Source organism: Struthio camelus, chromosome 4, assembly GCF_040807025.1.
Source record: "Struthio camelus isolate bStrCam1 chromosome 4, bStrCam1.hap1, whole genome shotgun sequence".
In the NCBI taxonomy this organism is placed as follows: domain Eukaryota; kingdom Metazoa; phylum Chordata; class Aves; order Struthioniformes; family Struthionidae; genus Struthio; species Struthio camelus.
In genome coordinates this window covers 16,741,420-16,768,879 of record NC_090945.1, presented here as the reverse complement: position 1 = coordinate 16,768,879, position 27,460 = coordinate 16,741,420, and the positions used below count along the sequence as shown (strand labels likewise).

Genomic DNA, 27,460 nt, shown 5'->3' with positions numbered 1-27,460 from the left:
CTCCTCCTTCATGAGGTACTTGGAAAAGCAAGTGCCGCTGCTATTGCTGTTTGCTGTGGGAAATGCAACACCAACAGAAATCAAGGAAGCGAGTTTTGTAAACATCCCCCACCTAGTTTGTGTTTTGCAGAGACAAAATTCTGGAATGGAATTAATTTGGCATGTTTGAATGACTACTGTTCTGTCCCCCCTGTGCTCATTCAGATGCGCAGCATGGGGAAACTTCAGGAATTTTGTGACTATGAAAGTAGAGAGACATTTTTGCAAGGCAGTTGGAAATTCTTTTATTTCCCATCTCTCCCATATATTCCTGTTAGCTGCTGATTCGTAGCCCTGCAGATGAGCCTGGAAAGGCTAGTTCTCTGTCCACAAAGAAGAAATGTGTTTAGGAAGGTCTAGTGTTGTTGAATCTTTTCCTGACCATCTCAAGAGCCTCCCTCTGACCCAAATCACGGGATCCTGCAGCAGAGAGGGTTTTTCATGGTTGGCTTTTCAAAACTGCTGCTGCATGTGTAGTGTTTTCACTTGAAGCCCTGCTCTTTTGCCTTGTGGTATGTTGTTGTGCCTATGAAGTCAGTTATTCCAGGGCAGCAACGGTCTTATAGACTTAAAGAGGCATTTCTGAGACCTGAATGTGGCAGCTGGTTCTCTGCACTGCCTGCAACTATAGTCTGCCTATGCCAGAAATCGCTCTAATGCACTAACAAACTTGTGACTGCCTTTTGTTTGGCCTCCTTGCACAAAGTGGTTGAGCTCCTGCCTCATAAGTACAGCAACACTGAGGTGCTGCTGCAGCCAGGATGCCCACGTTGGCATCCATGCATTCTGGAGAAATTGAAGTAACTTTCTGGTCCCAATGTGCAAAGGCAAAGCCTGCTAAAGGCAAGTAGTGTGAACCAGTAGGAGGGGAAATGGTGTTGACATGGTGACTTCAGCACCATTTTTAGTTTCCGTGAACTGAAGTTTAGTTATCCATGAACTAAAGCCTAGCTGGTGGGGATGACTGGGAGATTCCCTCTAAAAGGACTCCCTGTATCTGAGCTGAAATGCTTATGTAGCTCTACCAAAGACGGGAGCTGGAGTTTAGAGAGTTGCCTTTGGAAGATGCTACAGATTGTTCTGCTGGTCTTAGGGCAGGATGGAGAGAGGAGCACCTTTCTTGCTTTTCTGAGAAGCTGTTGCTCCTTTATTCTTTATTGATAGGCTCGAGGCAAGCAATTGTGCAGCTATAATGTCAGGAGACAGGAGCCTTCTCAAGTAATGGTTTTGAAGACCAGCATTTTTCACTTGCCTTGTTCTCTCTTGAACTGTGTGTGAAGTACAGCTTTGTAGCGTGGAGGGTTCTGACCACTGGAAAAAATGACGTGACAGCATCCATCACTGGGATTCAGGCTTCTGTTTTGGCTCCCCTCCCCCCCTTTTTTCTTCTTTCTTTCCCCTGCCTCTGCTCTCGTACTGTAATGAGGAGATTACAGTTCTGTGGGAGCTCTAGTGGGCCTGGTTCGGTTCTCTGGTGCTTCTTAATGTGACGGGAGGCACCACCAATGCCTCTTCCCTCCCTGTTTGTTGGAGAAAGGAGCGGGTCCTGCTGTTTCACTCGACTTCCTCTCCTGAATTTGGGGTGGGGATGGAATATGGGGCCAGCCTTTCGTTTTGTATGCATGCCCCATTGTATCCTTGTGATCTAATTAAACGTGTTTCAGAGGGGCTTTTCACCGTTATTGATTTTAGTTGAGTTATGGATGATGCCTTTTGTTCCTTTGTTGCCTCAGACAAACTTTGACTTGGGGTGGAGGAGAAGTTTAAATAACCTGGGTGCTCTAACCTACTGGAGGCAATGGAGGACAGGGAACAGCGCAAACAGATGAGCTGGAGATTGGCCAGGGAACGTGTCCTGAGATTGGGGCAGAGCCCTGGACTAATACCATCATGAGAAGAAAAGTATTAGAGTATGTAGCCCTCTAGAAACAAAGTGTTTACTGCTGACTAAAGATTAGAGATATGCCTGTAGCAGCAGGAAAGGGTAGAAACATAACTTTGCATTTGTAGAAAGCGTGACTTTAAAGGGTTTACAAATGTTTGCTTAGGTTTTGTGTTTCTGTGAGAGATAGTCGGCAAATGGGCACAAAATCTTATGTGCGTGGCGGATAGGTCGAGGCATTCAGAGCCTCTCACTGGGAGAGGCAAAGTTAGAGTGGGAGATTCCTAATCCTGTGCTCTGGCACCTCTGGAAACGCTCTCTTCCACTTTTGGCTAAAGATGGGATGAGGGCAGAATGGGTTGTTACGAGGCCGTTGCACATCTCTGCCAAACTCTTCCCAGAAATAAGCGATTACAACTGAAAAAATGCCGAAATACTGCAGTAGTGGGTATTTTAGAAACCCATGCTGAGTAGGAAAAGAATGTGCCTATAAGACTATATATTCAGTCCTTTCTAGCAGTGTAAAATGAAGGAATATTCCTCAGTAATTAATTGCCCTTGCTTTCAAATATTACACTGCTGTTTCGTTTCAGATAGCTTATTTGTAAGTATCCGGGAAAAGGCAAGGCTGGAAGGTAACTGGACCGTATTTCAGTAGTAAGCAGCAGTCTTCTAACAGGATAGCTCTGTGCATCTATAGCTGTTACTGCGGAGCATTATTGGTGTTGGTCAGTCCTGCTGCTAGCTATTGTTTTATTGCTAAAGCCTCTCTGACTGTATATCCTGAGATGTCTCTGTCCAGAATACTGATAAGTCGGGATTCATGCGCAGAGGGCACATGGGAACGCACAAGCCACAATTATACAGTATGTGCTTTGTGCCGTCAGGATATATTATATATTACTATATAGAGATTAGGTGAGCGACTCTTGCCAAATGACTGGTCAGCGTGTGGCATGCCAGGGTGGTGAGAGCCTGGCAGCACTAGAAAATCAAGCGAGTTGGGAAGGGGCGTGTTCTTCTTAAAGGTCAGAGCGTAAATACAATGGTTCACTAAAATGCATTGTCGTTGACTTTAATGGGAGTGTGACAGAGTGCAAAGTTACTGTACTTCTCACTAACTCTTCTCTTAAGACTGGCATCTCCAAGAGCTACGTGCAAAAGTGAGTTGAGTTTGACTTGGACCATCTGCAAAAAACGTGTGTGTGTTTTTTTTTTTTTTTTAAGCAACACAAAGTAGCTTATGAAGAGAGACTTAAATGGCTCTTCATACTTCTGGATTTTCTTTAATATTTTTGTTTAGTAAAATAATCATAATACAAAGGCAACATCCTTTCTCCAGTGACTGTTTTGATACACTACAATGCATTAATTCTAAGATGAGCTAATGTTAAAAGAAACAGGAGTTCTTGCTTTAAGGCAAAGTTTCCTGTGATCTTACAGCATCTGTAAGCCTTGAAGGAAAACACAGAAAGGACTTCAAAACTTGGCTAGATGTCGTTATAGCAGCCGTTTTGTCTTAAGGCAGAGCTCGTGTTTCCCGACTTGTGTATATCCAAGCCTATGACTTTTTCACTGATTTCTGTGTCATATTTTACTTGTTTATTTTGAAGCTTTTCATCCTTAGCCAGAAAGCTATGTCTTCACTTTATTGTCTATGGCATATGCAGGGAAGCAAAAGTAGTGGAAACGCTCCACGCTAGTTGATTTAAGTGTTAATGACTGATAAATCTTCATTCCAGCTTGGCTTGTACCACCCCATCACTAGTTTCTTAGAAATGGGTGCATGCCAGCCAGCCTGCTTTGACAGCAGCACTGACTCTTAGCTGTGTTTTGTTATATCATGCCTTTCGTCTATTTTTGTCTTGTTAATGAATGACAATAAGACTGGTACTATATGTACTGTAGGAGGAAAAGCATGAATGCGAACTTTTTTTTCCTCCCGTCCCTGTCTGTCGGGCAATAGCCTCCTGTAGTAGGAGGAAGAGGAAATCTGACTAGAGACAGATGTTCATGCTATTGGTTTATTGTTTGTACTTTAGGATTGAGTTGCAGTCCTCCTAGCCCGTGCCTTAGCGTGCTGGCCTTTTTCAAGGCTTCTTGCGGTGTGCGTTGGAGAAACTCGTACATATTTTATGCAGCCTATCGTCCTCAAATATTTGTATTTACTGTTTTCTCAGGGTTGATTGTGGTAAGTTATAGAAATAATGGCAGTGCCATATGGGAGTGCCATAAATGAAGACATTGGCTACGTGAGTATTTACGTGCTATCGATGGTCTAAATTGACTATATAAAAAAAAAATCTCAGATCTTAAAGCTGCAGTTGTGAACAGAGTCAGCTGTTAAAAACATGAACGTAACAACTTTTGGAAACGAAGCTGTGATAACTGTCTTCAAAGTTAGTGCTGTTTGGGGAACTTTTCAAAGACACAAAGGGGGTATGAACAGGAAGAAGAAGAAAAGGCTGAAGAACATGAGAATAAACCTGCAAGTAAGGAGCAATAGAGGTGAAGGCCTATATTTGTTTAGGAGACACAGCTTCACTGAAGAGGAGGCAATGCAGTAGTCTGAAGCGCTCAGTCTGGGTTCAGCCTCCTTTGGGGGAACCCGTGGAAAAATGTCTGCTACAGCAGTGCTTTGCATTGACCAATGGCACTGGGGTGGGGTGGGGGGTGAATCAAGAAACAGTGAAACTTCAGCTTTCTTGCTGGCGATAGGCTTTGGGAAATCGTAACTGTTGTGCAAACTCACTGGAATAAGGAAGGCTTTGTATTTGCTCTTTGCTACGACCCATCTGCTCAACATCAGCCAAACTCTAGTTAAAATGTGTTCAAAAATAAAATAGCTCCTCAGGATTTACTGGCATCGCAACCAAAGCTCTGCTGCATAGGGCTAAAGGCATTACCAACAGACTCTGCTGGCTGTCGTACCTGAAGCACAGCATAGGAAGGGTGTAACCTATGGGAAAGGTCTAACCTAAGGTATTGCGAGCCATCTCCCAAGATAAGTCTTTAACCTGCCTTCTGTCCTGCTTGGAGACGTGATACTAGTTTCAAATGTTTCCTTTTAACTATTGAAGCAGTAGCTATCCTCTATTTATATAGTGAGTTTTTGGCGCTGCAGGTGACTGAAGTTTGAATCAGCCAGGTGTGTGATTTGTCGAAATTGACAATAAAATTTGTTGCTGTAAAGTGCTGCTCTTAACCTAGGAACGTGCTTCTAATTTCTCTGTGTAGATGTAAATACTGAGCTTAAATGGTAAATTAAAGATGCTGTTCTTGCTATTGACTTTTTTCTGCCATAACATTTGTAACTGTGTGACGAATGTGTAAACAATGTATATGATGCCTAAGATGTGTCCCTGTGTAAGTGATAAGATAAGAGTTAAATTTTGTTCAGATGTGTACTCTTGACTTTCTGGCAGAGTAATTCTTGTAAGTGTAGATGCAGCACAACACCCTGTGGCTTTCTTGCAAAGGACTCTACAAGCACGTTTTGTTGTTCGTTCCAGGTGTTGGCTCAGCAAATATTGCACATAATGACCCTTTTTATCTCTTTATGGATGCCACGATTTTATTAATTGTATTTTCTTGCTCTACTGGTGAATGTTTATTGCTGTAGACGTCTACCTTTTTAAAAAGAAAAATGCAAATGGAAATTGCAGAACCGAAAGCTGGAGGCATCTGTTATCCCTTGGCATTGTTTCTTTCCCAGGGAGTGCTGTCCAATATCTCCTCCATCACTGACCTGGGAGGCTTTGATCCAGTTTGGCTCTTCCTAGTGGTAGGAGGAGTTATGTTCATTCTGGGATTTGCAGGATGCATTGGAGCCTTGCGAGAAAACACCTTTCTGCTCAAGTTTGTAAGTAGCCTTCGCAACTGTGGGATTCATCACTTACCTAGCATAAATCGTGTTCTGTGTTCCTGCTTATCTATGTAAAGATCTCAATCTCTTTTGGGGAGAGAGAGGTGTTATCTGATGGGAGAGTACTCTTCTGTCAATCACTTTCTTTAACTATTAATGCTTTGAGCAGCAAAGACAGTGAAGAGCTGCACTTTTTCTGTTTTTAAGGCTGAAAAATAATATGGTGAGAGTCATGTAGAACTACCACTTTTCATACGGATATAGCTTAATATTGTGCTCTCCTGACCCTGAAGGAGAGAAGCTTCTGCTAAGAATCTGCGTATTGAACTTTGAGTCCATAATGAGCTGCCTGTGAAATGTGAAGGAATATAAATACACCATTGAATGTGACCCACGTGATTTCTAGCGTGCAAGGGCCCCTCATGGTACAGAGAAGATAGGACTGCGTTATGAAGGGGGTTGCTTGCTGGTGTCCTCAGCTCTGTACTCTCTAGCTAGTTCAACAAGGCTTCATTGCTTAATGGCAGTGCTGACGGGTGAAAGGGAGGAGACTGTGCCTGGGATAGGGATAGAAAATAGATAGGAGTTGTCTCCTTTTAGCTCTGGGCTGAATTATTAGTCAGAGAAGGAGCTGCTGATATACAAACATAGCCCAGTATCCCAAACGCCTTTAGCTACATAGCCTGGCTTAATCTTGTGGAACCCCTTCTGAGGGTGACAATGTCATGTTCCGTTTTACATAAATTGGAGACTTATAATAAATTCGAGGTGGTTCCTCTCACCCACGCGCTCACTTCCAGAGATGGGCACAGCCTGGGTAGCGTTAATCTGTGTCTTCATAGCCGTTAACCGTTGGCGTATACACGCAAAGGCTTCCAGTGAAACAACTGCCTTCAGATGACATATTTGGCTTCTACAGGCGAGTGTTGTATAGGGGGAAGAGGCAATTGACAGTTACCGCTCATGAGGCGTTTATAAAGCAGCTTGGGGTGGTTCTGGCTTGCTCTTGCCTTGCTTAAAAAGAAAATAAAGGAAAAAGAAGAAAAGCTATTGTAGCTCGCTCTTTCTTCTCTTTCTTGCTTCTCTCAGCTTGCCTAAAATGAACCCATCTGCTGTACCAGAAATAGCTTCCTATACAGCAGCTGCAGGAAAAATTAAAAATGCATCTGAACAAACACAGAGAGCATATTAAATGAAACTCAAAGGCGCTGTTGCAAAAGGGTTGGAGCTCCAGTATACCAGGACCCCTGTGTGTTTTAAAACACTGTGTAGCCTCACAGGAGATGCTTAGAGAAAGTGGCAGATCATTAGTAATGCCTTTGGCATCCATTGCATTTGCATTAATCATAAAAACCTCATTTGGTTTTAATGTGGATGTGAGTCATTCCACAGGCATTCCACTCTGACTTGGTCACTAATTAATTTCTGCTGTTACCAATTTTTGCTTTACATGCTTAGGCCAAACTTTACCAGTGAGGAAGGCTAACAAAAAAGTCACTTAAAGCGTTTCATTGGCACTGTAAGTTGTTCTGTGTCTTTGAAAATTTCTCTGTATCGAAACTAAAGATGAGGATTTTCAGAGGGCCCTCCACATGGCAAGTAGCCATCTCCAGTGAAGTTTACACTGAACTCTCTTGGGCCTCTTGGTGAAGTGGCCTACTGTAGGTGCCGAATTTCAATTTGCTGGCCTTTTATTATTGGTTAGACAGATTAAAATTAAGAATTTGGCACTATAGGTCTAGTTTAAAATGGCATATTTTTTTAATTTAAAAATTCCTGTGTGTGGGAATAGATTGAGCTTGCAGTGGAACTGACAAAACCCTAACACCAGACATAATTATGAGCCTGGAAAAATTAACTTTTGCCCTTAAAGCAAAACAATTCTAACGTTTTCTTTTTCCTCTTAGTTTTCTGTGTTCCTTGGAATTATTTTCTTCTTGGAGCTCACTGCTGGTGTTTTAGCATTTGTTTTCAAAGACTGGATCAAGGACCAACTGTATTTCTTTATAAACAACAACATCAGAGCTTACCGAGATGACATTGATTTGCAAAACCTCATAGACTTTACACAGGAATATGTAAGTTGGACTATGTTTGTGTGTGTGTGTGTATTTTTTTTGTTTAATTTAAAGAAATGCGCGCTCTATTTTTACTTCCCATCTGTCTGGCTTCTTCAAGGCATAACAGAAATATTCTGGAATATGATGCTGTAGAATATATATAACCTTTTTTTCTTTTCACAGACCTTCTACAAACACACAGCACCTGTAAGAGGTAGTTTACTTTTTGATGTATAATTGGGAGAAATAATTAGGGTAGAGAGTAGGGGCTACTTATTCTCAAAAACATTTAGAGATATTGTCAAATCTACTATTTGTTATCATCAGTCTTGTGTTGAGGTTGTTGGAGCGTATTCCACATGCATGCTTAAAGATATTTTAGGGCTTCTAAGGGGACGCTTTCAAAATATTTCATTGTAGGAGCCATCGGATCTGTAGAAAACCCTTTTCTAAGCTTGGCGGAAAGATATTCGGTTCTGAGTTGGGTGTTAGCGTCTCTTTAGCAATGTTAGAGGTGCTATACCATGCTGCAGAGTGGCAGAGATGCACAGTGGTATCTTTAAGGACGCTTAATGCGGTCAGCCTAACTGTGGAACTGGGCCACAAGTTCTCATAAGAAATCGCTGAATGACCCTGTGTCTGCCCTTTAGGGGAGAAAAGGTGCAGCCGGAGATGGGCATGCTTGTGAAAAGGTTTAACTTAGCAGTACGTAAAGGAGTCCCAAACAAACTTTCACGCACACGTTATTTTGCCAGTACTTTCTTGTTTCAGTACTCTCTTTTGGCCTGGGTCTGTGAACTTTTCTATGAATTTGGCGCTGTGTAGCTAGCTGGCTAGGTGCTGCTGGTTGAAAACGTGTCTATTAATTTTTGTATGTTCTGCAAATATATTAATTTTATTTGAAGCTTGGTCTGCCTCTGTATGCCTGGGGGAAAAAATGATAGCGAAAGCGAGTAAATAACAGGATGCAGATCTCTGCCCTGGTTTTGAATCGGTTCCAGCTTGGAGAATGCCGGGTCACCACAGTCTAAAAGTAGTGGTATGTAACCAAAAGGCCACAATCCACAATTTTGTAGTAGACTGGCACCACGTAATAAAACTTGCTCTCCTAACTGGATTAGCAGTCTTGGCAGACAAGTCAGAGACAGCGCAACTCTGGAGAGCAAGCTGCTTTTTTAGCTAGTGGGGATAATGCTTGAAGACAGCATGTTTCAGGTACCGCAGAAGAAACAGCGCTACACCTGCGGAGAGAGGATCGCAGGTCCAACACTTTTTAAACATGTTTTGTGTGGTGGTGGTGGTTTTGTTTGTTTACTTTTTGGCGTAGATGGGTTTGTTGGGCTGGAGCCTCAAGTGGTATAAACCATCAGCGCTCCATTGACATCCAGTCCGCTTTTTTATATCCAGTGTGTTTTACCGGAGACTCAGTTACTTGAGGTATTTACCTTCTCATTCAATTTTTGAAGGATCCTCCCTGCCTACAGTAAAGGAATGTTATTTGTGTAACATGTCGATGTACAGGAAACACTGTCTAATTCCAACTGTATAATTCATGGAGAGGCAAAGATGCCCCCAAGCTGGCAAATGTAACATCTATACCAGCGCAACGCTCTGAGCTATTTAGCTCTGAGAACGCAGGAACCATTAGAGACAGGGCAGAATATCGTACTCTTGGCTATGCTGTCGCTAGAGAGCCTGAGCTTATAGGCCTGTGCAACTGTGTGCAGTGCTGTTAAAGCTTATCAGCTCGCTCTGTGGGTTTCGCTCCACAGAGCAGCATTGCAGGGTGTGAACCTAACTCTAATTAGGTAGTAATTGAAGAACCACTTACAGGTTTGGAATACTTCGTTTTTGTTTTTGTTTTTCTTAAGTATAGCTCCAGTGAAACCAGAGGGAATCTGAAGTTCTTTTTGGAAAGCTAGATGGAAACTGGCAGCAGTGATGCATGTTATTAATGCTGAGATTCGTTTATACTGAAAGTCAATATGTTCTCCTTTCTTCGTTCTAGTGGCAGTGCTGTGGGGCTTTTGGAGCTGATGACTGGAACCTTAATATTTACTTCAACTGCACCGATTCCAACGCAAGTCGAGAGCGCTGTGGTGTGCCGTTCTCTTGCTGCACTAAAGACCCTGCCGTAAGTGATGGTCAAGAGGGTAGGATGGGTCTGCTGTTCTCGCTTTAAATCACTGTATAAGAGTGTCTTCTGGAAGTCGTGCATGATCTTTGCCTTTTCCACCGCTATGTTTTTTTTTCGACTTCCATCTCAGCTTGACTACCAGCTTTCCTGCAGTCAGCCAAAATCATGAGCTAATAACTTAGGCCACTGGCTTGGCTGAACATATTTGTTAGTTCTAGCAAGTGTAAAAGGCAGAAGCCCTGAATGACTTGAAGAATATGAGCTTTCCGTTGGATATCATCAGGGTGTTTCATTCCCTATCTTAAAGAACAGCAGCTCCAAGATCGAACGGTCTAAAGCAGGCATTAGTCATTATGTAATGCAGCATCCGGAGACTGCAGCCAGGTTGACCCAGTTTGGGCTAGGTATAGTAATAAATGATAGTCTGTGCCCTGAAGAGCTGATGTGTGTTTGTGTTAGAATTTTGAGGCGAGTATGGAAATCTTTGTGCTTTTTTAACTGCGCTTTAAAGTTACTGCTTGTTCCACAGTCACCTGAGATCAAGCTTGAATGGTCAGAAATCATTCAAGGGAGCAGCTTTTTAAAGTAAATTTTCACATCTTTTTAAATAGTTACAATTCTGGATCATCAAGCAGAAGATGCTGTAGTTGCACTTTACTAGTACAGATGTGATCAAGAATGAAGGGTAAAGCGTAGGGAAGCAGTTTACTGACAACGAAAGGTTTGGAACGGGGACAGGCATGTGCATAGACTGTTATGTGGCTGACTTCATACATTTGACTTTCATGTAGTTTAGAAGACGCAGCAGTGAGTGTGTATTACAAGTAGTTCAGCTGAAGCTTTTTTTTCTGCCTGGAGTGACTTCTAGTTCCTTGAACGTATGAGTCTGTAGCAATGACTAAAGTGAGGTGGGTTGGCAGCTTGCACTTCAGATGCTTCCTGCCTTGTTAATGCAACTGGATGTCCCCTCCCAGAGTCGGTCACTGTTCTTGCCCTCCTCCTCCTCCCGTGACGAGGCACTGCCGTTTGCCTGAGCTGCGTTCTGGTTCTTCTGCAGTGAGCACGTCTTTGCAGCACTTTGAAACTTCCTCAGAAACACTGCTGTCTTTTTAACAAGATATTAAAGCTTAACTGGAAAGTAGGTTAGGCTCAGGCATTACTTTACGCTTAGGATTCCCCCTGCCCTTTGCCCGTCAGCCCACCCACCCACACAGAGAGGTCACCATAACCCAGTTTTAAAAATATACTTGTTATAAAACCAAACCAGTGACAGCAGTACAAGGTAATCCTATAAATACGTAATCCATGCTAAACTTATCTCCACATCTTTGTATGTGCTTGGTTATGCAGCTTCTGGGAGAAGATGCAGTAACCAAAAATTTAAAGATAAGTCTCGTTACTATTTATTGCAGGGAAGCAATGCTCTGGATCACTTTTAAAATAAAGACTCTGTCTACTAAAGTCACTGGATATAACTGTAGCCAAGCTGTAACTGGTTCAGTTGCAGTTATATGCACAGGTTTTTTTCATTTGAAAGCAGAGCATGGGCAGCTGCCCAGCCCTCTGTAACATGAGAGCTACAGATAGTACAGACAGTGTTTTGAGAGGTATCTGGATGATAATGGGGAGCAGACAATGCACGAGTCCCTTGTAGCATCAGAGAGAGAGAGGCATATAAATATAACTTACATAACAAACCTTTTCCCTCAGGCCACTGGTACTGCGAAAGTCCGCAACCAGTCCCTTTGCAATAATGATTTTTATCCTTTGTCAGTGGGCTGGGTAGACCCTGGGAGTAACTGTCCAATAACCGTGGATTTGATCTGTGTGCAGTTCTGCCATTTGAATTAGGATAAAGTGTTGCACTGATGCAAAAAGTTGTGGGGATGCTTTCTTGAACAGGACTTGTTTTTAGTATAGCTTAAATCAGTAAGGGAAAAGTTGGATGCAAGTCTCCTTAGAAACAAACTTGGAGTCCTAGAGATGACCTTGCTGTAGTTTAGCAAGTTAAAACGTCCCAAATTCTCCCATAGACAAGGCAGAGAAAAATTGGCTTATTTCCATTTTGTTCTTCATGCTTGCTTTCGGTTAACAAATCCCCAGGTTAAAAGCGGAACGCCTTGTTAATAAGGCAAGTAGGCATTCAGCACAAAGGAGAAAGCTTAAAATCCATCTGTTGGACTCTTACCTACTTTTACAGAGGTGAAGGGTGTGGTTCTGCTACTGCAGATCCTGGAATAGGAGCATTCATCTCATTAAAAGATGCAAAAGAGTCAAATCTTGAAGATCTGCTGAGGGAATCCAACTTTGGAAACTGACAGGGTGCAGCCAACCGAACTGGTGATGCAGCGGCATGATACGTGCAGATGTAATCCCTGCAAAGTGGGAAAACACTTAGGGGACTTTAACTGCAGAGAGGAGGAGATACTTCTTCATATGGCAGCTATTTAAAATCAATGTCTGCTGGATGGCTTTCTCACTTCACGATTTGATTGATTTGCAATGTTCAGTACCCCTGGCTAAGACTGGCATGTTTTCTGACTTGGAGGAGTTCCTTCTTCGGCACACTGCTGTTACGTGAGCCAGTAATTTAATATTTTGCTGCTGTTATGGCTGACACACAAACTCTCAAACTAGGACTTATCAGCAACTCACTAACAGTATGACTCTGTAGTGCTGGGGTGGTAGCTTGGGCATATGGTGGGGCACACACAGCAGGCACAGTTATGCTTCCTGCAGGCCAATGAACCATCGTTGTGCCCCTTTCACTCTCAGATATGCGGCCAGGCTGACTTTCTTTCTGTAAGAAACCAGTGGGAGTGTTTCATAGTTAAAATGTCCACAAGGGAGTCTTAGGATGGCTGCATCGTTGGAATGTGAAGGCATTTTTTTCCTCTTTGTACGAACTTTCTCAGAAACCTAAGGGTTGCAGGGGTGCAGGCTGGGCAGCCATCGCTGAAGTGGTTACTTCATTTTATTGCCCTGAATAAGTGTGTAGATGGGGTAAAAGCAGCTTCAGAAAAAAGAAAAGTCTGCAAATGCTGCCACTGGGTAGTGCTTGTTCACTAGGGAAAATTGGCTGTAGCCCGTATTATTTCCTGTGCTTTGAGAGCGCTAGAATGGAAGCAGTAGGAAGAAACTCTTTCCCTGTAGATATCAAGCTCCTGTTGGAAAGAATAGGCAGTAGGAAAACATATCCCCATCTCTTTTTCCCCCTCTTGTCTTTGGGAGGAAACTAGGTACCGTAGATATTCCTACGTTCATCCTCTGGAAGAACTTGCAGGTTTCGCAGCAGAACTGCCCTTTCTCACCTCTTCGTGCTGCGCAGACCGAACGCTTGGTAAATGTTAGCGACAGTCTTGGCATATACATCTTCAGACAAAACCTCTTCAGCAGAAAGTTGTTTTGCTCAAAATAGATGTTCCCTAGTCCCTTTTCCGACTTCCTGCTATTTGCCTCTGGAATGTGGCGTTTACCCTCGTGGAGAGCTGCGTTTCTTGGTGTGCTGCCCTGAGAGCTGAGAATGTTTTTTGAGCATGTGCTTTCGTTTGCTGCAAGTAATCAATGGCGCTGAATGGAAGAGGGAGGGTTTCCTAAAAAGTGAAATGGTGACCAACGTTGGGGCGGTTGTCTTACAACCCACAAGCCCAGCCCTGGAGAACTGGGAGAGGATGTTTTGGAGACATTTCTCTTTGCTCATTTGCATCTTTTTCTCTCTCTCTCTCTCTCTCCTAGGAAGATGTTATTAACACTCAGTGTGGCTACGACGCAAGGCAAAAACCAGTAAGCGTTTCTTTTAATGTGATATCTTACGGATCTGAATCCCTTTTGCAAGAGCAAGTTATTCTACTGGTGGAATAGTTGAATGTAATGATCTTTTTCTTCCCTCTTGTCCTTGGCAGGAAGTTGATCAGCAGATTGTTATCTACACTAAAGGCTGCGTCCCACAGTTTGAGAAGTGGCTGCAGGACAATCTTACCATAGTTGCTGGTATATTCATTGGGATAGCGTTACTGCAGGTAAACCTCGCTTTCCCCGTAAATGAGTTACACAGGTGAATAACAGATAGATAAAACCCGTGGGTGGTGGGGCGGGACTATGAGACTTGGAAACTTGGTGTCAATTTAGCTTTAAAAATACAAAGTCAGTAGGTTTAATGAGGTGAGCTAAATGTGTGATGCTTGTTCTAAAGGGTATCTCCTTTTATCTGCAGAGGATGCTTTTTCAACTGTCCGCAGGTCAAAAATTGGGCTCTGTGTTTAAATTAGGGCTGGGTAGAGATTTTTAGGCTGTACAGAGCTGCTATTTCTCGGGGTGGGAGAGGGGAGGGCGGGGGGATAAATGAGCAGCAAAAAGCCTCTATGGTTGCTTTTGCAAAACAATTCTAAAACTATTCAGTGTCCTGGAACCCAGTGCCGTTATAAAACTACCTGGGTTACAGGAGAATTTTTGTACTCTTTCTTTTGCTAATGCTTATTGCTAATTTATTTTCTTAACTTCCTTTTACTGTTTCTTATATCAAAGTTCTGTATAACCTAAGGAGTCTGGCTATATAAGAAGGCCTTTGTCCAATGCTCCAAATGAATAAACTGTTGTCTCTTCCAGATATTTGGGATATGCTTAGCCCAGAATTTGGTTAGTGACATTGAGGCTGTCAGAGCCAGCTGGTAAAACTGCTGAAATAACCACAACAAGACACTGGACAACCGAAACCCTCTGAAACCTCCAGTGTGTCGCTCCGACACCAAGCTGTATGGACATGGGTGACAGGGAAGCCTTCTCTCCCAAGTCTTAAGTTCCTGATATTGCAGTGAACGTGTATTTCTTTGGTGGGGGTCGGGGAGAGAAGAGTGGGCTGTCTTTAAAATCTGCTGCTCACTGACGACTTTTTTTTTTTTTTAATTTTAAACCACCACTTTCAAAGCTGTTGAGCCGTGAATCTCTACTGTATTCTTGATCCTGAGTAACAAGTGGACACTTCTTAAAATTGGTGTATTCAGTGGGACAGAGTTGCATTGTAGTTTGTGGATATGCTGTTTATTCTTTGTGTCATGAGCTCCTTGATAGCTGCCAAATATTCCTGAGATGGTCTCTTTCTTCACTGCTCTGTAAAGGAACAATCTTGTTTTCACAGCTAAAGATAGCTACTGGCCTAAACCCGTTAAGCAGGAAGCAACTTTCTATGCATCTGTTGTACAGTAAATGAAATTGTTTTTAAAACAAGGGGAAACTTTTTTTTACACAAGCTTCCAACCATCTCTCTAGTACTTTGAGGTTGGAATCGGCAAACTCACAGGGAGAATTGCCTAATTTTATCAACATCTTTCTTCCTTTCGCTGCCCTTGTATGAAGGGAAAGGAGTTTTATATTTGACAAACGAGGGTTGCAGAGCCTTTGGTTGCTGCCATACCTTAGGGCATCAGCCTCTAAAGGCAAAAATGGGATATAACTGTATAAAATGTATGAAAGCAGTGTGGATGTTGGGTCCAAGTGAGTAATGTTATTCAAAGAATGAACTATATATTAACTTAACGAAAACAAAGCATATGTATCTGATATGGCTAAATCTTTGGTTTCTCTGGAATTTAGTGTAACCTAATGTATTTGGGGATCTCACTAACATTAGTGCTTTGATATACTTGTGCAAAACAACTTTAAAGGTATTTCCTTGGTCTGTTCCTAGCTGAGGCTTTGATCTTTTTTTTTTTTTTTTTTTTTCCTTTAATTCTTTATACTTGCATGAGCTGTGGAGTAAGAATCTGTGACACTCCAGTGCATTAAATTTGTGCATCTGTTTTAATAACAGTCTAATCCAAACCTATTTATTAGTAAATGCATGTGATTATGGAAAGAGCATATCCCGTTCCCTTGGAAGTTGGAGAGAACAGCTTTTGCCAGAGTAAATGCTTACCTTCAGTAAAAAAAATCCTTGCTAAGCATGTGTCTCCCTTTGTTGCTCTGAATGCAACTAAAAGCTTGAAGCAGTGGAATAAAAGTTTTAAACCAGATGTTTGGACCAGGATCAACCAAGACACAGTTGCTTTTGAGTCAGACAAAAGGCAGTAGAATTTGGAATAAAGCACAAATAGTGGAAGAAGACTAGATCAGACTCCATCCAGCTTAGTCTGTGATCCGTTCTTCTTCACAAATAACGCACATACACACCTGACCGTGGCTTGGGTAGTTTTATTGCACTTTGTATAAATTTTGCTTATTGTAGGACCCTTCTCAGTATCTGTTGACCCAGTCCTGAAAGCTGTGAGCTGCCGGCTCCTGCTTTGGTCGAGCAGGGATAAAGGGTGCGCAGCACCCTTTTGTTAGAAGTTTAACATCTTTGTGGAGTGAGCTTCCTAGGATGAAGTATGTGGAGCAGGAGATGAATACGTTGACTTGTAAACATGCGAGTCTATATACCTGTCCACGTTTTGCCTTTCTGCGCTCTAGTCGGCCATGTATTTCCCCTCTGAAGGCTGGTGGTCGGCATGCCAGTGTCCCACGGACGCCACAGATAATCCCGTCACCCTCTTGGCTTTGAGCGTTACCTCATCCTCCTCTGGTTAACTCCCACTGCCTGCCTCTGAAGCAGCGGCCTCCATATCCTTTGGTATCTGCTGTTAAAGGCCAGCCGTGATTCAGAGGGCTTTTTTTTCTTTTCTTTTCTTTTTTTTTTTTTTTTTAAGCCTTTGAAAGCAATTATAACTCTCTGTCCTTAATAAAGTTGGTTCCACCTTACCGCAGTGTTATGTTTTTCTTAGCCACTCCTCAGCTTGAGGAGTTACCGGTGTTTGTTTTCGCCCCTTGCCCTGCCAAGGGGTGCACGTGTTTTTTTTCTGGTAGCAGCAGGACAGACCAGGATCGGCAGCACTGATGCTGCTGTCTTATAAAATGGTATGGGGAGATGTCAGGAAACCAGGGTTCAGGAAGTAGCCCCTCCACCCAAAAGCCTTGTTTCTGACCCAGCACTTTGAATTGGAGAGGAAAAAAAAAAAAAGCCTATGCTACAGAAACGTTCCTTGTTGCCACTGATCTTGAATGCTGCTGTGGGCTTCTGAAGATAGCTTCTGTTTTTCTACTTGAATTTCTGCAGTTGTGCTGTGTCGGCCTTTTGTCTTGTCACGCTGCTCTCTGGTTCCAGTCCGCTGGAAATGCTATTGGCAGGCTCAGGCTGATAGGAAGGTAAATCCTCTCGGGGGTGAGGAAGTCTTGTTCTCGCTACTTGCAGGTGCACACACAAATATGCAACATTTCTGCTGAGTCCCGGAATGACTGGCCTTATAAAAACCACTAAATAAGGACTTATTTTTCTAGAGCTTGTTTTCATTGCTGCAGATGCTAATATCCCCCTCCCCCTGCAAAGACGCTCTTATTTTTCTCATTTTTCACAATTGTTTGTGATAGATGCATATTAAATGTTCGGGATTAGCTGCCTATATTGCATGTTTGAACCCCACATTTTTGTCTACAGGCTGGGTAATGTGCTCTTAGAAATGCCCATCTACTCAGCAGCTTAGGTGTCCCGTTTGGAAAACTTGTGGGAGGCCCTGGAAGTTGATGCGTTACCCCCAGAGCCTACCGAATGCAAACACGCTTTCTTCCAGAAAACTTTGTGAAAACTTCAGATGAGCTGCAGCTAGAGCTGCTGGCTGTACAGGCTTAATCTCTAAAGCAATAAGATTCAGCAGGCACCGTAACTTCTGGGCGACTCCTAGCCTGCCGTAGGAGGTGGTAGGGTAGAGACACGCGTAGAGGTCAGTTTAACCATCTTTCAAGTGCAGTAGTTGTTGAGAAATGCATTGTCAGGCTTTTCGCCTGTTGCGGAGCGGGAAGCAGCTGTGTTGGCTGGGCAGTGTGTACGTGAGGCGATGTTGCTGACCGGTGGGCTGAGGGCTTCAGTGGCGGCTGTGCTCCTAAAGCCGTTTCTGAATCCCCCGCTGAGCCCTTCAGAAGAGCGCCACGGTCCTTGCTCCTCCAATTTCCAAATTCTCTCTGTGTTCACAGGCCTTTCTTACTGTTAGCCTTTTTTGTTTGCTTTTTGACAGCCTAATGGGCAAATGCTTGAATTTCTGTGTGCAAGTGTCTGTTTCAGTAGCAGCAGAGATCTCTGCTTCAAAATGCCTCACGTGGATTGCGACCCTTGAAGCTGTAGGCTGCGTGCTCTCTCCTCAAAGCCCTCTCTCGCCTTGGAGAGAGAGGCTAACTGTCGTCCTGGTGTGTACATAGTGTTTGAAATGTAAATAGTAGCATGCACGTGAAATGATTCTTGCACGTGACTGCTCTTCACCCTCACAGTGTTCATATTGATATGAAAGATGTCCGATGTGAGTGTTTGCAGATTGCAATTAATCGGGGTGGTCATTCGGGCTTTCCATCCCTGCGGGGCTGAGCCAGGAGCGCTTTAATCGCCTGCCATCTAGCGTCTCCCTAGCCGACTTACAGCTGGCGCCTGCCGAAGGTAAAACCCCTGCTTTCCCGGGGAGCTTGGGTTAGGAGCAGGACCCCCCCTTGCCTTTTTCCTTCGCTGTCTACTTAGCGTTAGGAAAAGCATGGGGCTCGAAAACGTGGGGTCAGCGTTAGCGCTCCCTACCAGTTGTGGGAGGTTGCCGGTGCTTGCGGCAGGACTAAACATGGTGCTAAGAACTGCTACTGTCCTGAACGTTAACCCGCGTTTTTACTGCTTTAGAAGTGCCCTGGGTAAAATTGCTTTTGATTAACGATGATTGCCAGAGAAAGTCTCAAGTGAATTTTAAAGTCCATTTCCCTCCTTGGTGCACGTGCACCTCCTGGGTGCACCGTGATGGCTACCCTGCAAATACCTAGGGGAGGGTATTAGATCTCGGCAGACGTCGGGAGCTGTGAAGGTTCGAGTTCCTCCCGTCCTGCTTGGTTTCTCTCACTGAAACTTTGATATCTGTACTTGAGTCTCATTGGTCATGAAACTGTTTAAAGTAAACAGAACGAAAAGCCCCTGCTCGTATTGTTCCCTCAGTTAGATCTGTTAATCACCTAGTTTTGCCGTTTGGGGAAAATAATATCTTTCACACTTAACGTACTGCATAAAAATAGGTATCGCAACTGGCAGCGGGCACCAAGCAGGTGTTCAGCAGTGCGGCACTGCTAGTTGTCGCTTTTCATTTCTGCAGTATGAATCTGTGAAGAGTAAGCTCCATCTGTACGTACGTTCATCTTCGCTCTGTGTACATAGTAGGGATGGCTCTGATGTTACCTTGAGCTCTGGGAGGATTGGGGTTTGGGTTTTATGGCTCAGACTCCTCTCGGTAAGTATGTTCCAGATTCGTTTTGAGCAGATCTCTCTCCTTGAATCACCCTAAGGCGTAAGGAAAGGTGTCGATATTTACCTTTTGTGCATCATTCCTTTTTATACGAATGTATTCTCTTGTGTTCCTTTTTTTTCTTTTTTAAGAGAGTTGTAAAATTGATTGTAAAAGCCAACTACACTTACTGATTGGAAGTATTACTATAACAGAACTGCATGCCAGTAGAGTTTGACTTGAGCTTTAGTCGTCTGATTTCAGACTGGTCATCTTCAGTCTAGAAGAAAATCATAGATCAGGTGCATATGTATTACTTATACGTGTCATCTTTAGCATTAGACTGTGGTATTGTATCACATGCTGGTCTCAATGGATGTAACTGGAGCATACTTGGGAAGTTAATACAACTTCCTGGTGATTCATTTTAAGCTATTGGAAGTGGTCTTGGTCATGCTACTTGTGTTCTTGGGTTTTTGTTTTTTAATAGATGCATTTTTTAGGAATGTTTTAATACATTTATGATGGACAATACAATAGTTTTAATAGTTGTGCAGTACTCTGTATTTACTTGAAGTAAATCATTTTATATGCAATTTGTTAATAATTACAATTTTATAAATAAAATTGTGTGAAATATCTTGTGAACGTGTACTCTTGGTGTAGCCTTTCGTATTAAAGGTACAAAGATGTGTTCAGGCGAAATTCCTCCCCAGAAAATGGGGGATGGGGAGGAAGATCCCAAAGTCTCCCATATTCAGTGTAGAGACCCATGTTCTAATTTAGTCACCAAAAACGCTTCCAGGTTGCCAGAAGCTGTCCTTAAGCGTAAATAATAAGCTAATACGAGAAGAGTCCATCCTCGTGCGAGGTGCTCCTGCATCTGCTGTGAGCTGTTGGGGAAGCCCGTGGCTAACGAACGTGCTCTGTCTGCTTGTTTCCGACAGGTCTCTGCTCCTGGGGCTGCCGTGTAGTCCAGCAGTTGGAGCTCTCGGCCTCAGCAGTTTAGTGACCTCCGAGTATTCAGAAGTTGCTTCTCTGCAAGGAGCAGCGCAAAGACAATATAATGATTTGCTATGCTTTAATTGAACGTTTGTAAAGGGAGGTAGGATTTTCACTCTTCTGAGGTTGACATATCTTTAAACAAACAGTGTGAGCTGGCTGGTTTTGTTGCTAAGATAAAACTGGGGCAAACTTATTTGTGTCCAGCGCTTGCTGTCTAGAGGAGAAAAAGCACATTTTTCAGTATTTCAAACTTTAGAGGGAGCAAATCCAATTCAATGTTTCTGAACTAGTGCTTCATCCATCTGCGCTGTGTTGCTGCAAGTAGTAACCATAATTAGCAGTAGGCACTTTGAAAAGCAGGTTTGCTGTACCACTTGGAAGACGGTTTAAAATGCTTTCTGGAGGTTGGTGCCCTGATTTGATTTCACCCGTAGTAGTTGTCACCCTTCTTCCCACAGCGGAGGAAGGAAAAAGTTTACATCCATCGGGGCAGCCCTGCAATACCTGGCTTGGTCAGGAGCACGTGCAGAGTACGAGCCTGCAGCTCTGTGCTGGCCAGTGTGACTGGGGAAGAGCCGTTTCCCAGGAGTTTCACCAAGAAATAGAATTTCTGAACTCTGGGGAGCCAGCGAGCAGTTTCTTGGTTTTGTTTGTTAGTTTGGTGTGAGCAGAGCGTCAAGGTGAATTGTGCCAAGTGACCATGGTCAGTCCTCTTCTGTTAGCTTCTGGGCTTGATGGGTCACATACGGCCCAGGTGTAAATGCTCTTTTCTAGTCCTTTTGCAAGCAAACAATGTGCCCTATTCTTCCTGGAATACCGAAGAACAGTGCATATTGTGCAGAAACCTGGGCTTATACTATGTTTTGGTTTTTGCCAAACTGCAGCCTATCTGGTTAGTATGCAAGTCTGCAGAAAAGTCGACTTGAATGATGCTCCTTTGCTTCTCACTCTGAACTTCCCCTTGTTTTTCCCCTTATAAATGAGTTGTGGGCTTCTTGTCACTTATAGCTAGTTTTACCCCCTCAGACTGAGATCTGCTTAGAAGCTTCATGTTAACTGTACCTCTCAGTTTGTGCTATGCTTTTTGTCCACAGATCGCTTCCTTGACAGATTGAAAAGCATAGCTCTGCAAACTAGAGATCAGAGGCCTTTCACATATTTCAAACGTGTGTATTTACCTTCAGATATGGAAATGACTTTTGGCAAAGCAAGAGTGCAAATGTGGAGGAGGAGGGATTGAGGAGGGAGAATGAAAATTGACCGAAAAGCAGCACAGTTCAGGGCAGTGCCTAATTCTTTTTTAGCATGCAATAGATGTGAGACGCTTGGATAAACCATTTTCACAGTGGAGGGGGAGACTGGGAACAGCTGTCTGTATTCTGTAAGCAAAACCTGAGTACTGTTTCTTGAAGTTGTAGCTAGTTAACATTTCTGGAGCCTTTGAAATAAATGACGCTTATTGGGTCTCGTGGTCTGACTTGAGCCAATTGGCTCCTGTGAATCCAAAGCTTATATTGGTGTTTGTGCCTCATCCAAAGTGAAATTTCTCACTGTATTTCCACCTTATGAAATGTAAGCAGATACGTGCTCGCTTTCTTCCTGACTGGTAAGATGTTGGGTCTTGTGGAAGTCATACAGATGGAGATAAATGAAGTGCCAGCCGGGTACTGCCTGCCCTTTTTGCCCTATGCAGTGCGGCAGCCGTGATTCATTTTGGCTTGGTTTGATGCAGCAATAGGCAAATGAGAAGGCCTGATGTCTAGCATCTTGGTCATAAAATAACCAGAGAATAAGTAAAAATAAGCAGTAGACTTCAAGCTTGGCTTAGATGTAGTCAGTCTAATCAGAAGCATTGTCGGTGACTTCAGTTGAGTGAACGGTGAAATGCATGTGACAGTGAAGTCCCTAGATCCACGGAAGAAATAAGAGAAACAGTATTAGAAGAGGCTCAGATTCACCAGCAGCATAGAAATGACCTGCAGGCTTGAGCATGCCTCAGAACAGCAGAGCGTTTGCGTGGATGGATTCAGTCTCTTCAGCTACCTTCCTAATGACAAAAAACCATCTTTACCCCTATGCAGACCTTCCTTCTGCGTGTAGGCTTAGCATGGATTTAATCTGGAAATGTAGGTCACCTGATATTCCATCCATATAAAGCACCTGAAAGTAGAAGGATATCATTGTTGACCTTTGTCTGTGCTTGCTGTGTCTGTGGCATCCCTAATAAAAATTTAACGGTAGGGATATGGCTAATGCTTAACCTAAGGTCCAGTTAGATAACCAGATGAATAGAAATTGTCATGATTTTTCTCTGTTGCAGTCAGCCCATGCCAAAGCTCGTGGTTTATACTGGCGTCAAAGGGAACAAAGGCTCTCATTCTAGAATATCAGGTGAGTTACCAGGCACTTGTCTTTAAAACGTGTTTTGGAAGCTATTGAGATCAACGGAAATTATCTCCGTGCTTCAGGGCTGATGTGGCCCTAGTGCGACCTGTGGCTGAGGCACCCTGGGCACGTTCAGCGGAGCTGAGGTTGTGCCCCCTCACACAACCCGATGTCGCGGGGGCCCTGGTCTGTGTCCACAGCTCCACAGTCTGTGGTGTTATTGCACTGTCTTTTGTATTTCTTCTTAAACAAGAGGCTACTGTACAGTTAATATTAGTGACTTTTTTCTACTGATTGTTCCGTTGCCAGTTAGTTTCTGGCACTGCATTAAATAGACTTGGGATCTGCTCTACTGTGTGAATACTCCTGTAGTATCTGCTGGGTTTTGGTACAGTCTCAGTAGGTTTTGAACTCTGGCTATGTGAGAAAGGTGTCTAATTTCTTTTCATACACAGCTTCTGTACCTAACCCCCTCCCCATTGTGGCTGGCACCTTCCCTTCAGAGTGTCGGGTGGGAGAGCCCGTGGTTTCATGAGGCTGGGAAGTGACTCTGGGAACGTTGCTGGCTCATCAGGTCAACAGCAGTGCTTTGTGACTGTGGGGCTTGGGATTGCAGGGGTGCTTGGTTTTGGGAATGCCTCTTCTGCTGGTAAACAAAGTGCCTGAGACTTCAGAGGCTGACAGCTTGGCCCTGGAAGTGCTGAATTTCCTTTAAAATGTTAGAGCTTATCGGAGCTTTGTATGCGCATTGTGGAATTGTTCAAGCTCGGCGATGGTATCGCACAGTCCAAAATAACACGTGCTCATTGGCTGGAACCTGGCACGCCTGCTGCTCCCTGTTTTGCCGAAGAACTGTCTCTTGGTTTGCTCACCGTCACATCAAACATACAAAAGCGCAGCTGTGAGGCCAGGAAGCTTAAACTGGCAGTATCACAACTCGCCTACCTAGGAGAGGAGACAGGGAAGATTCTTGCATGCCGCATTTCTCGCTCGCTGACGTTCTCCTGAAAAGTTGCTGCAAGGCATGCCTTTAAAAATCCATCCTCAAAAGAGGGGAGAGAGGAGGCGGGTAGAGACAGACCAAAAAAACTAAGCAAGCCCAGGAGGACTCAAACTTGTGTGGCTTTACGGGATAAGGATTGTATAGTGGAAGCCCACATGACTGTTAAACTACCCCATGCCCCTATCTGAGTATACTCCAGTGAAAAGGGGCTTGAAATTGTTTTCTTTTTATTTCTTGCTACTTGAAAGGGAATGCTTGCATCAGGGCCACGGAATGAAAAAAGGCTCCTCACAAGCGCATGGTGGCGCAGTCGCTGCTGCTGCATTTGAGAACAAAAAAGGACAAACCACGGAATAAAGTGAGAGCACTGAAATTTTTATTTGTTACCTCTAGGTACCACGAGTTTGACATTAATAGGCAAGACCAGTGAATGAGCAGCAATACATTACATTCAAACCTGCATCTCCAAAGCACCAAAAATGGAGCTAGATTTACCTCTTAATCCTATAATCAGCCCTCTAGCCTGGACTTGCTGCCATCTTGTATTATCCCTAATTTAGTAGCACATTGTTATGCAGTTAGGGGGTGTGAGGAGAGATTCATTGTGTAGTACCACTTTTACATCATCATAGGACTATAACATGCACATTCTACTATGTGGCCCAAGCAACAAGAATACAAGTAGAACAGTTATGGGTGGAGACTGGTTTCTGACAGGTTCATGTGAACATCACCTATGGATTTTTAGAAATCTTTTTGGACGGGTACCTACAGCAGTTCATCAATTTCTGTGGGAACATTACACGCATGCACAAGTGATACAGTGGAAAACACAGCAGGAGCGGCAGCAGGATGGAGGACAAAGGTGAACTCTGTGATGGGATGCTGTGAACACGAGACCTTTCTCAGCTTTCTACAGCAAGTCTCTGCTCTGTTAGCGACGCCTGCTGGGCCACAGTTTTGTTCTCGTGGCTGCGGAGTTTTGATACCACTTCTAGAAACGCCATGCTCTCCACTTCCTTCTGAAGAGGTTCTGGAAAAAGAAATAGTAAAAAGAAATAACTCTTGGTATGAGACAGGCGCAAGAACAGAGAAGTTTGGTGGTTTTAAGAAACTTGTTCTACTCAATGATACCCTAGAACTATGTACGCACGTGAGCACGCAAATATATGCGTGTGGGCACACAACATGAACTTTCTGAGTTGCTTTTGAGGGTGGGGGGGAACTCTCCGGGTCTAGATCCATAATGCACAGGGCATGTGCAAACTCCAGGGATTTTGGGTGGAGAGGGAAGGATGAAACTGCTGCATTGCAGTTATGAAAATCAACCTGAATTGCCTTGCAAAAGAGATGTTTAGAAATTATTTTTCACGAAACCCTTTCTTATTTCTGCTTTATTCCTTAAAACACTTAGACCAAGCAGGTGAGCTTCCCTATAAGGCTTCCTGTGCAGTTCACCTGTATCAGATCAGCTGCTACTTGGCTGTTTACGTAGGAGTATGAAGAGAGTGGAAACAGTTCTTTAATGGACATATCACCATCTAGTCACTGTTAGCTGTCCACCTATACTTCAGCTCTGAAACTGTTACAAGTGCATTTGGCGATGCACCATGCTGTGGATATATATATACAGCATTTACGTTTTACCTGAAACTGAGAGTCTCTGTTTTCTAATTGCGCTGTACTGTGTCTCAAAGGTTGGGGACGGCCCGCAGAACTGATGCGCTGTTTCTTTGAAAACACGGTGAGTTTTCTTGAGGCCACATGCTGTAGGCCTCTCATGCTTAAACCAAACCTGACTGCTTTGGGTTGTCTAGGCTGTTATAGTGAACTCCAAATTAGTTTTAAAAAAACAAAAAAAACCCCACAAGCCTACATGTATTTCTGCTTCCCAGGTGCTGCCGGGGGCCTGACCCCAGTGTGTCCCCGGAGGAATCCCGACCATCTGTTTCAGATGAGCTCTGCCGTATGCTCTGCACATTTCGTACTTTTCCTTACAGCAAACTTTGTGATTTTTGTTTCCTACTTTCTTGTTCACATGTTTTCAGTTTTCCTGCACAATTTAACCCCTGCTCTGTGAGAGCAGAGAGCTGCGGCCGTGCACCTGGGAACCTTGTACTGAGCAATTCTGGTGAAGCTGTTGGGGTTATTTTACTGTGTTGTAAGCATTTTCTGCCTCCTTTCTCCTTCTAAGATACCGTTATGCTTAAGCAGGTGTTACTAAACTGACTTTCAGGAACTTACCGCTTTATAGTGGCTGAATATTTCTGCTTAACATTGATTCCTGTGAGCCCTGGGACCCTCACACAGAGCAGTGACAGTGCTAGCTATGAATGCTCTGCTTTTGTTGATTCTTTAAGTTACACTCTTCCATTTTCCTTTGTCCTTATTCTTCCCTCTTTCCACATATTCACTCAGTTGCAACAGCAACTTCCAGATGACAAAAAAAACTTTTTCTGCTAGTGCACAGTTGTTGGTGCTATCAAGTTAAACATGATGTCAGATACCCTGTAGTAAAAGACAGTTCAACAGCATTTACTGGAGAATTAACTTACTGAGAATTCAAACAAAGCAACCGCTTCTGGAACTGTATTGTTCTTATGGTCAGTTACTTTAAAATAGCCACACAGGTCTAGTTACAGTAGGACATGGAAACTTTTTAAATGTAAGTGATGTCTCTCTGGATGTGTGGAGACAGTGGTGACCTGAAGTTAGAAGCAACAAAGCTGAGAGTCACGTGTGTTTTCGTCGACTCACATGTGCAAACAGCAGGCTTTGCTCCTTGCAATCCCTCCCGCTAGAGTTAATTATTTTTAAACTGATTTTAAAAGTTAATACCAGGGTTGTTGGTGGTTGTTCTTGTGTAATGACTAACCTACAGGTCTGCTCATCAGGGAGCGGGGCCGAACTCCGCTGGGTCAGCCAAGTGCTGTGCCCTGACTTGACGGCTGTGTACAGCAGTAACGTGCTGTCTGCTCCCTCAGAGACGGGGAGAAGGCTAAGAAACATCACGCCTAGGCAAAGCCCGTCGTGTGCTGTCAGTCTGATCTCTCCAGCTGCATAACCCTGAAAAAACCTTAATCTAGTGGCATAAAGAGACAAGTTATTTGACTTTAGCTAACTGTGCCAGTCTTCCAGGTGATAAGAACCAGGGAAGTGAAAATACAAGCGTCGAGCAGAATTCCTGAGGGCTGTTACTCGAGTTGGAAGCAATGGGAAGACCCCAGAGAACATCGCTGCGAGGCGAAGGGACAGATAACCACTAGCCCAAAAGGCTTAAAAAGGTTGCTGGAAAAAATAAATCTAAACATTCACAGCACTAAACCTTTGAGGCTCGTTATAAAATTCTGAGCACTTTTTTGTACACTGAGATGTATATATTGCTCTAAAAATGGAGTATTGGCTTCTGTAAGCTGGCGGTAATAGAGCATTCGCTAGCCTAGTAGTAAGGATCACCAGAATTAGTTACACTAGTCATAGTGAACAATATATTTAAGGAAAAATAACTTTTGCTTACAGAGAGAGCGCGCACTTAGCTAAGATAACTTTTATTCAAATGAACTACTGTAAACTCATCTCCAGAAAATCTTCAGTTGATTCACACTTGCCAAGTTGTGTGCAGAGAGGCTCGGAGTGCCTGTCTTTTTTTCCTCTGTCATTTTAGTTGTTTTTATATTTCTGAAACAGAGACTTTTCTGGGCTGAAACTTGCTCTCCAACCACAGATTAAAAACTTTTTTTTGGAAACACTAAAACAACTTGAGCCACCTTGTGAATCCTTAGTTGTGCTTGGGAATGGTGGGGCCAGGCCTGCGA

At 43.5% G+C, this 27,460-nt stretch overlaps 2 protein-coding genes across 17 annotated transcripts in view; one reads left to right on the top strand and one right to left on the bottom strand.

Annotated features, from left to right (window-relative positions):
• Nucleotides 1-19,892, top strand: part of TSPAN5 (tetraspanin 5) — an 87,646-nt gene extending 67,754 nt beyond the window's left edge. The window contains exons 3-8 of the mRNA XM_068941606.1: nt 5,637-5,783; nt 7,694-7,864; nt 9,855-9,980; nt 13,719-13,766; nt 13,886-14,002; nt 14,589-19,892. Of these exons, the coding sequence (XP_068797707.1) occupies nt 5,637-5,783; nt 7,694-7,864; nt 9,855-9,980; nt 13,719-13,766; nt 13,886-14,002; nt 14,589-14,654 (675 nt within the window). The 3' untranslated portion in view covers nt 14,655-19,892. The remainder of the gene's footprint in view (nt 1-5,636; nt 5,784-7,693; nt 7,865-9,854; nt 9,981-13,718; nt 13,767-13,885; nt 14,003-14,588) is intronic.
• Nucleotides 19,893-23,999: 4,107 nt separating this feature from the next.
• The window catches only part of RAP1GDS1 (Rap1 GTPase-GDP dissociation stimulator 1), a 105,584-nt gene continuing 102,123 nt past the window's right edge, over nt 24,000-27,460 (bottom strand). For 14 of the 16 annotated variants that reach the window (XM_068941600.1, XM_068941589.1, XM_068941601.1 and 11 more), the window contains one exon: nt 24,000-24,678. In XM_068941600.1, coding sequence (XP_068797701.1) covers nt 24,551-24,678 — 128 coding nt within the window. In that variant the 3' untranslated portion in view covers nt 24,000-24,550. Of the gene's footprint in view, nt 24,679-24,707; nt 26,154-27,460 lie in introns of those variants that run through there. The other 2 variants (XM_068941588.1, XM_068941593.1) reach the window with 2 other exon arrangements.